The 10,197-nt window shown below is 42.6% G+C and overlaps 1 protein-coding gene across 7 annotated transcripts in view; it reads right to left on the reverse strand.

Annotated features, from left to right (window-relative positions):
• The window catches only part of CHCHD3 (coiled-coil-helix-coiled-coil-helix domain containing 3), a 538,892-nt gene extending 529,171 nt beyond the window's left edge, over positions 1-9,721 (reverse strand). For 6 of the 7 annotated variants that reach the window (XR_013829655.1, XM_079931113.1, XM_079931114.1 and 3 more), the window contains exons 1-2: positions 9,484-9,721; positions 236-323 (exon numbers count right to left, since the gene is read on the reverse strand). Coding sequence is in view for 6 of the 7 variants with exons in the window: in XM_079931113.1 (XP_079787239.1) it covers positions 236-323; positions 9,484-9,564 (169 nt within the window). In the remaining variant the exon portion in view is untranslated. The remainder of the gene's footprint in view (positions 1-235; positions 324-9,483) is intronic. The other variant, XM_079931117.1, reaches the window with a different exon arrangement.
• Positions 9,722-10,197: the final 476 nt, after the last annotated feature.

The following is a 10,197-nucleotide window of genomic DNA, read 5'->3' on the forward strand; positions in this document are numbered from 1 at the left end:
AGGTTATAAGCAAGTACTACCCATTTTACATAAAGGACTTGCACATCCATGGATTTTGGTATCCAAGAGGGTCCTGGAACCAATACCCATGGATACCAAAGGAAGACTATTCCCCCAAAAAAAGTCGAACATCCAAAAAACAAATGACAGAAGTGCAGAAGAACTTGACTATTGAGTGAACTTTACCACTTATAATTTTTCTGCTAAGAACTCAGAAATTAAAATTCTGAAATACCTGAGGCACCGTAAGCACCAGAATACCTCTGAGACTTCGGACCAGATGGAGAGGTTTCCTTCATACGATCAATCACATTTTCCGAAAGCTGAAAAAGCAACGTCAAAATAAAATCAATTATAAAAGAACAAGAAAGAAAACAGTACAGTAGCATCCAAGTAATTCAGCCATCCATATCAGTATGTATAACAAATGCCCTGAAGAAATTAGACTAAATCTAATAGCTATAACACTAAAAGCAAGTAAGAACAATTTTAAGATTTCAAGATGCACCCCACAGCACTACTTCATTTCTTCTAATGCACTGCTAATTGCTCATTATAAATGACTCTTTTCCTCATTTTATACTGTGCACTAAATTGTAATCTCTGAGAAAATGTAAGCCATCAGAACTCCTTCGACTTTCCTCCCCTGTCCTACAAATTAAGCTTGCAGCAGGCCTTAGCTCCTTCTTTCCCTCCAGCCCCCAAATGAAATGGTGTCCCTCCCTCCCTCCCTCCCGTTCAAGGCTAACCACAAACAATCCCTCTTTCAACAGATTTCATTATGCACCAACTGTGTGCCAGCCAACTATGGGTGGCTGAAGTCATCAAGGTGCTTAAAGTCAAGAAGAAACAGACAATCATCATGCATTTAAATATAATACAAAGGATGTTACTTAATGCAGTTGGCCTGTAATGGAAGGGCTGACAGCACAATGGGCAGATGGGCAGGGCATCTAGACAGGCTGTGGGAGTGGGGTTGAGCCGGGGGCTGAGAAGGATGAAGAGTACTTAGAGAGAGAAGGAGTAGGATAAGAGTACTCTAAGAAGAGAGTACTGCATGAAGCTGTAGTTAAGCAGCAGGGCTTATCAGCATAGCAAGGGGAAATATCAAGCAGGCAGTTGGCAACAGGGCAGGGGCTCTGAGGAACACTCAGGCTAGGAGATTTGAGAGTCATCAGCCCACAACACCCCCCACCCCGCAACTTATCAGATCATCCTTTTTTATTTTCTTCACAGCACTTACCACTATCTGATTCTTTCTTGTTTATTGCCTGCCTTTCTCACTAGAAAGAAAGCTCCAGGAAAGCATGGATTTGGCTGTCCTGTCTAGTATTATATCCCCAGAGCCTCAATAAGCCTGGTTAAATGAGTGAGTGGTTAAATAAATGAAACTATATGAATGAATAAAAGAATGGCTGAAGCAGGAAGCTGAGAAGGGGGCTTAGTGAAAGGGAAGGTGAAGAGGGAAATAAGATTCTAGATTTTGAAGACTCTTAGTAAATCCTTCAAGTTAGGGAGTTGAACTAGATCCTGAGGACGGCTGGGCACTACTGAAGGATTTTAAGCAGGGTAATGACAGAATCAGACTTGCATTTTAGAAAGATCACTCTAGCTACAGTGTGGAGAACAGACTGGAGGGGGACAAGAAAAGAAGAGGACCCCTGAAGGACGCTGAAGGACCAATTAAGAAGCTATTAAGCATATGTCCACACAAAGATTTGCCTGGGAATGTGCAGAGCAGCATTACTCATAATAGCAAACAAATACCCATATTCCAGTGAATGGATGAACAAAACATATATCCATACAATGGACTACAATTCATCAATAAAAAGAACTGAAGTTCTGATAGATGCTTCTATATGGATAGACCCAAAAAACAACTAAGTAAAGGAAGCCAGACACAGAAGGCCACATATTGTATAATTCTATTTACATGAAATGCCCAGAAAAGGTAACTCTATACAGACAGAAAATAGATAAGTGGTTGTCTAAGGCTAGGATAAGAATGGAGATTAACTAGAAATGGACATGAAGACTTTATTGGGATGATGAAAATGTTCTAGAACTGGACTGTGGTGATGGTTGCACAATTTTGCAAATTTATTAGAAAGCGTTGTACACAGAAAACAGGTGAATTTTATATGTAAATTACACCACAATAAAGTTGTTTTTAGAAAATAAAAAACACGTTCCAGGGAGAACACATTCAAAAGATATTCAGGATTCAAAATGGCTAACCTTCACTGAGTGCTTATTATGTGCCAGGCACTTACACTAAACTAAGCACTTGACCCACTTAATCCTTCACAATCCTGAGATACTTTTATTACCTCCATTGTATAGGTGAGGAAACTGAAGGCAAAGCCAGATTAAATAATTTGCACTGGACCTTACAAGTTGTCAGCAATGCAGCCCGGATTCAAACCCAGGAAGTCTGAGTGTCAAGGTCACAGTCAGCTCTCTCCTTCACTGCCAGATTCATTGTCTGACTAGATGAGGGCGAAGCAGAAATCATCAAGAAGGTTTCCAGGTCAAGTAATGGGGTGATCCACCTCCCACATCCTTAAGAACCTTCTTCCAGTTTCCACTTCCTTAACACACCACTATCTGGCTTGTAACCCAATACAGCAGAGAAAGTGTTCCAGTAAAAGTCACCACTGATCAAATAAATAACCTTCTATATTTATGTTTATATAAATAAATCTTCTTTATTTATACTTATAAAGCACCTAATTTATATGACTTCCCTTTGCTCACTCCCCTCTTCCGAAAACCCCTCCCCTGCTTTTCCAACATCCCTTCCTGCTTGTCCTAGGACTCTGGCTGAGTGTTCTCTCTTCTGCAGGCTTCCCCTCCCCTTGAATGCTAGAGGTCCCCACATTCTGTTCCTTGCCTTGATTTTCTTGTCACTCTACATGATCTTGTTGGTACTCTCATTCACTCCCTTGATTTTTTAACTGCTGTTGATTAATGAATGAATTCTAAACCATTATCTCCAGCCCAAGAGCTGTATCCCGAAAGCCAGACCTAAACACTTAATTGCCTAATGGACACCTCCCCTGGGACAGACCACAAGCACCTCAAACCCAACACGTCGCAAGCTGAATTCACGTTTGCCAAAAATCCCTTCTTCCTCTTGCTTTCCTTATCTCATTAATGACACCACCTCCATCCAGCTTCTAAATCAAAACATAGGACTTCTTGACTCTTCTCTCTCTTATTCTCTTAGCCATGACTTCCTCAACTCCTGGAAGTTTAACAAATTCATCATCTCTTCTCGCATCCCATTTCCCCTGCCCTAATTCATGGCACCATCAATATTCCTCCTAAAATGCAAATCTGATTATGGTAATTCCCGTTTCAAATCCTTCAATAGCTACCTCTGTTGACAAGAAAGTCCTGATTCTTCTGTGTGGCGTTCAAGACTTCCTCTTCATTTGGTTATGGCCTAACTCTCCAACCTCAGCTTCCATAGCTATTCCCCCAAGACCTCATACCCTGTTCTCCACCCACACTGGCTACTTGTTGCCATCTCTTTGCCTTTATACATGGCTACATTGCCTTCTCCCTGGGCCCCTTGGGAGAGAACTGCCTTTCAAAATTCAGTTCAAACATCCTAAAGCCATTTCATTCCAATTCTGCTTACCCAACGCTACCCTTCTTGTGCCCCACAGGTACCTTGCACAAATTTCCAGTGCAGTGCTCCAGTGACAGAACAAGCAACTGCCTTTCTGCAAAACTGTGAGCTCCTGTATTAGTCATTCAACAAGGTTTACTAGGCCAAGCACTAATTGAGGCCCTTGTGAGACATCAGTGAACAAAACAGTTTGTACCTGAACTGTTACTTACATCTCATGACCCAAACCAGAATGGAGGTGAGACAGTAAAGGGAAAGTCCACAGCTCAAAAGCTGTGACCTTTTAAGGAAAAACCATGACTCCTTTCTTGGAAGAGAAGTGGAAGTTAGGAAGGAGAGTGCCAAGGGGCTTTGCTTTTCTAACAACTGACAGCCACTGAGACTGTTGCTGCAACTCATCTACAAAGCTGAGCTACATCTTAGGAAAAACCCCTTAAGACTGACTCCAATCCTCTCAATTCACAAGTGAGAAAAAAGAGGTCCTGAGTAACATCCAGCTACTGGCAGCATCAGGACAGCAACCAGTAACCCCCATTCTCTAGTCCAGTGCCTTCTCCACTATTAAATAATACACTCCTTAATCACACACAATAAAGTAAAAATGTATCACTTCCTCCTAAAGAAATAAAATGAGCCTTATTAAGTTTTAGAATCTTAAAACTATTTTAACTGATATATAATTTATATAAAGTTTACTCAATATATAAGGTAATATACTGCATAATATACATTTAATGTACCATGTTAACATAGTATGCTGTAATGTAAATATGTATTTTATATTACATACGATATATACTATGTATTATATCATATAATACATGTTACATATGTAATATAATTTACGTGTTTAAAGCTAATATATATAAAGCTAATTTGACATATATAATTTCATGTTACAAGAAGCTGGCCCAGAATAGAGGAAGAAGCACTGGTCACCTACTAGCTATATAACCCTCAGTGGGCCTCACTTTCCTCATCTGAAAACAGTGAAAATAACACCTACCACTGGAGTTACAGCAGAAGGATTCCAAGATGCACTGCAGACTACAACATGCTACACAAATGCCTGGCAGAGTTATTACTAACACCACTCCAGCCATTAGGACTTCAACAGGTCATTCATCTCGGTTCACGTTCATCAGCTCCGCCCAAGTTTGTAATGAGCTCCTTCTCTATGTGGTGTATGAAGACAAGGCCTACAGCTATTGCCAGAAGCAGCTGCATTAAGTCCTGGTCGGAGTATATATGGTGCCCGTTTATCCCTCTCTACGCTCTTTGCATAGTAAAAGTACAAGTCTCTTTCAATATAAACATTAATTATTTCTTATTTCATTGTTAACTTTTTATTTGTCTGGCTTATCTGATGCTTCAAAACTTGTACTTAATGTCAATCAATTCAAAACATTTCCCAATAAGGTCTTTAGTTATACCTCAGTAAATTGATAAGCATGTCATCGAAGGGAACACAACTCATTTTTTAAGTTGATAAACACGTTGCAGAGTTGCCTTGAGAGTCAACCTCTCTTTTTTGTCCTTAGAATCGTTCACACATGTATCCTCAGGCCCTCCCAAAGGAGCACCCATGGAAGCCTGCAGTTGCATCTCTGCCTACTCAAGCAATCTACCCTCTCCCCAGTCCAGTCACAACTATGCTGACAGAAGGCAATAGCTGGGCTATACTTTGTATCTCAAGCTGATACTCACTGAACTGACCTCCCAGCTGCAGTAATAAGTTCAGGCCTGCACTCTCACCTGATCTCCTCTGTGAACTGGGGGACTCGCTTGTGAAGCAGCTGACAAGATTTAGGGATGCTGGCCTGGGTTATACACACAATATGCAGCTGGAGAACAACTCTTCTTTGTGATGCAACCTGACCCCAAAAGGGGTCAAAGGTAAAACATAAGCTTCTGCAAGAGCCAGACAAGCAGCCTCTGTATCAGCAGCAACTTCTTTAGGAAACATCTTTCCTTAAACAGGGTACGTCTTTCAGAAAATCTTTTTTCCTATTTAAAGATCTATACCTACTATACCTGGTTTCCAGACATCTCTGGAATCTCCACCAAGGCAAATACCAAGTGCAATTTACAGAAATTATTTGTAGCAAAGAAACACACATTAATGCTAGAATTATGCCCTGCGGTCCATGGATTCAGGAGTCTATGGATTAATTCCTCAATGGTATGCAAAATTTTCTTCTTATTGCATTATTCTGGGTAGAGTCCGTAGCCTACAGATTTACAAGTCTGTGAACTAAAAGTTAAGAACCACTGTTCTAATATAAGGGAGAACGAAAAGAAGAGGGCCTGCCAGCAGAGCTGAATTCAGTTCACTGACTTTGATTATCCACCCTATTCTCTACTGCTCCTGAAGACAAATTTAAGTAAATGGGACTTGCCAATTTCCAGTCTGTACTACACCCCATACCAACACGTGCCCCAGAGAAGAGGAAAAGGTTGTGTCATCTTCTATCGTCTTCCCAACCACCTTGGTTGGTCTTATCTAAAATCAGCACAAGTACACCACTCAACAACCCAGAATCTAGTATTTTCTCAGAAACAAGAGACTGCGTGAGATGGACAATGATAAAGTATTTCTACTTCCAAGGAACAGAGTAAAAGGAGGAAGAGAACTCCTTTTTAAGTTGCCCCTCTCCAAGAGGCTGAGATAGGAACCACATGAGACAGAAACAAATCAGACCCTCACCTCCATGATAGGGTGTCTTCAACTTCTTCCAGGTGTTTCTTATCAAACTGATTGAAGGACTCAGACCCACTTTTCTCACTTGGTCCTCTTTCCATGTAACACAGGTCATTTTCTTTTCACTACCATTTCAACACAAAGGCTTCAAAAACTGCCACTATTATTTGGAAGACATTACTCCCTAATACTTACTTAAGGGGGACTATTCTATACTATCATATACACATGTATAATTTTTAGCTTATGTCTGTAGATTATCACTTGTGTTCTTTGCATTTGTTATTAGTGGAAAACATGAACTTCTACCGTCTGTATGAAAATCCTAGAAAGCTTATCATGGTAAATATATACGCAAGAGATTCATGGAACCTAAAGTGGAAAGGGACCAGTCAACTACTCCAACAACGTTCCTCAGGAGTCCGAACGACTGACTGGATTTGTAGCCTCTGTTAATGGACCCTCTCCAGGATCCTCAACCAAATCCCACATGAAATAACTTAGGGGCTCTCAACTGCTAATACTTCCCAAAGCACAGCTTGTGTTCCACCTCAGTATCCTTGCTACCATAACTGGCTCCTGTGAATTTCAGCTTGCGACTTCATGGCCAGTTGAAGAGATTAGTTTATGCCTGGAAAGCATGATAAATATTACTTTGAAAATGATATTCATCGAAGTTGACATTTGCTCTGGAAGAGTTCACTCACAGCTTTGATGTTTCAGATAAACTTGTGAAAGACTGATTGGAAGGCACACTTCCTAAGCAGGCACAGCAGGTGCTCAGAAACGTCCTATTAAGCACATGTAATATGAGTAATCGAAATGCTTGGTCTTTCCATCACAATAAATTTATTTTAGGCTTGGGAGAGGAGGGCAAGGCAAGAGGGTGGCCTTTCATCCAACCCATGAGTTCAAAGTTGGAATCAGGTGTAAGAATACAGGTTATTTTATGGAAGGGGGGAGGGGGAACTGTTGACTGCTGAGGATAAGGGGAAAGAGAAAACCAGGACCCAATAAACAACATGAAAATAACACCTGGTGAGAAGAAACTTTAAACTTAACATTGTAAGTCCTTTAATTGCTAACTGCTGAGGATCTCAGCAAGAAAAATCTGGAAAAATGTGATCTATTAATAAATGCAGCCTAGTTACTGAAAACCTTATGTTGTCTACTCAATATTACCCCTTGTATATTAAGATAAATGAAGATGAAATTACTACCCTTATCAGTGGAACACAAAATTGGTTTTCCATCAGCGACTGAGTCTGCTGCATTGTTGGCACACTCTTTTTTTTTTAAATTAAAGCTTTATTGTTATGAAAAAAGGTAACCACAGGTGATATGGTCACAGTGGTCCAAAAGGAAATGCTCTAAACATAGAAGCAGGAGGCCTGGAAAAGTGGTGTACACAGAAGTAAGGGAAAAGTATAAAAGAAATAGGAGTTATTCTCTTCATGAGAAACTAACAAAAGGGGTCCAAAGAGGGCAAATTTGGTAAAGCCAAAAACCACCAGAGAGAAACACATGTAGTGTGTTTAGGTGTTACTGTTAAGGTGAACACATTTTCTTTTAATTTTTATTGTACTTGATTTATAATATTGTGTTAATTTCTGCTGTACAGCAAAGTGAATCAGTTACACATAAACATATATCCACTCTTTTTTTTTAGATTCTTTTCCCATATAGGCCATTACAGAGTATGAGTAGAGTTCCCTGTGCTATAAGCAGGTTCTTATTAGTTATCTATTTTATATATAGTAGTGTGTATATGTGGCACACTCTTATTCTTACGAGTGATGGCATAAATGTTAGAACACTGGGCATATGTGGAATGTCTTCCTCAGCCAAGCTGAACTAACCTATTTGCAATTCAACCCTGAAGTGTGGGCTTCATCAGCACTATGCTTCAATCAACTGAGCTAAAGACACTGGCTCACTCATGACACTGAGACTTCCCCTCAGGAGAAACAAAAGGACTGTTTCAAGCTGAGAAAAATACAAAGATCAGCTTAAAAACATCTAGGGCTTCCCTGGTGGCACAGTGGTTGAGAGTCTGCCTGCTGATGCAGGGGACACAGGTTCGTGCCCCGGTCCAGGAAGATCCCACATGCCGCGGAGCGGCTGGGCCCGTGAGCCATGGCCGCTGAGCCTGCGCGTCCGGAGCCTGTGCTCCGCAACGGGAGAGGCCACAACAGTGAGAGGTCCGCGTACCGCAAAAAAAAAAAAAAAAAAACTTTCTGAGGTCAAATTGCTTTATTTACTAGGATCAGGCATCATACTTCCAAAAATGTGAGGCTCCAAATTCAGGTGCAGCAGAGAGTGTGTTATTGAAACTAGTGCTGGTATGCTGACACCCTAGAGAAAAATCAAGTTTTCAGTTAATGTATCAAGCATATTCAGGGAGCATTTAAAAATTCTCTCCAATGTCTTGGACAGAACAAAGTGTACTACTCCTAGTGGTACAAAAACTTGCAATCCTATCTCAAGGTCTATCAGGCTGGCAGACCCTAGTCTTGAAGCCACTGGGCCTAGTCCAAAACTCAGGCACAGCAGGCCACAGAGAAGGGGCCTGGAAAAGACAAGATGTCAAGTGAAAGAAAAGTGAAGGAGGGAGAACGAGAAGTCACCCGAGGCAGGGCCGAAAAGTGTGTGTGTGTCGGGGGAATGGGTGCTGTCAGTGGGAGAGTACTAAACAACAGAGTAGATAAAGGGTTCCTTAAAAGGCCAGTTCATCCTGAGAGAGGCCTTGTGGGCAGTGCAAAAGCAGGCTTTGGATCCTGAACCCAGGAGAAGACAGACAAGCCCCATTTCACAGATGGGTACAGTGAGGAAGGGGTTTCAAATAAAGTCCCACAACTACTGAGCAATACAGTCTACACTGGACTGTGAGCCCTTGGAGGGTCTAAAGCAACCTGGCATCCGCCAGCCGCCCCAGCACAGTGCTCAGCACTTGGCCCACGACCAGCAAATATCTCTGAATGGATGTCCCACGTCTTGAAAAACTTCAAACTTCTTTGCAAAGAACTCAGCTTCAGGCCGGACAACACTGGGGGGCCGGACGGAGGAAACCAGGCTGAGCGGAACCCGGAAAGGCCAGGTCCGAGTCCGAGTACTGGCCCTCCGCCCGCCCACTGTCACTCACCCGGATGCCCTTCACCACGGTAATGTTCTCATTCTCGTCCGCCTCGAAAGTGACCCGGCGGGTGCTGGCCGTCCCGCCCATGGTTTCTGTTTCTGCGCCCGCAGACACCTAGCGCGGACCCACAAGCACCACAGGCCCCACGCGCACACAAGCGCGTGGACAGGCCCGGACTCTAGCTTTCCACAGGAGGAGCAAGGCCACGACCCCAAGAAGCAAGGAGAAGCCGCCGGTCGTGAGCTCCCGCCTCCTCCGGTCACGCGCCACAACAAATATGCCTCCGATTGGTCGAGGATACGAATGGCCCGCCTCTCTTCGGGAGGGGCGCTTAGATTGGTTGGCGCGGACCCGGATGCTATGGCAACAAGTGGTTCCTGACAAGGTTCCCGGAGGCCACTGGGTGTATTGGGAATTGTAGTCTTGATCTGGTACGATGGGTGCTGGTACTTTCTCGTCCTTATACCGTGAGCGCCAGAGGAGCATCGCCTTCTGGGAGTTGTGCTCTTGACTGCAGAAACGGCATCTAACTGGGCAACTTTCAAGGAAGTTCATTCATCTGACAAAGCACGCTTTGAGGATAGTATTCTAGAAGTTTAGGCCAGCGAGTTAAAAGATGTAATCTCTTTCCTAAAGGAACTCACCGTTTAATGAGGGAGATGCACTCTCCCAATAGAGCCATTCCTAGATTCCTGTAAACAAATCCCCGAGGCAAAACGT

This window comes from Stenella coeruleoalba, assembly GCF_951394435.1.
Source record: "Stenella coeruleoalba genome assembly, chromosome: 9".
In the NCBI taxonomy this organism is placed as follows: Eukaryota; Metazoa; Chordata; class Mammalia; order Artiodactyla; family Delphinidae; genus Stenella; species Stenella coeruleoalba.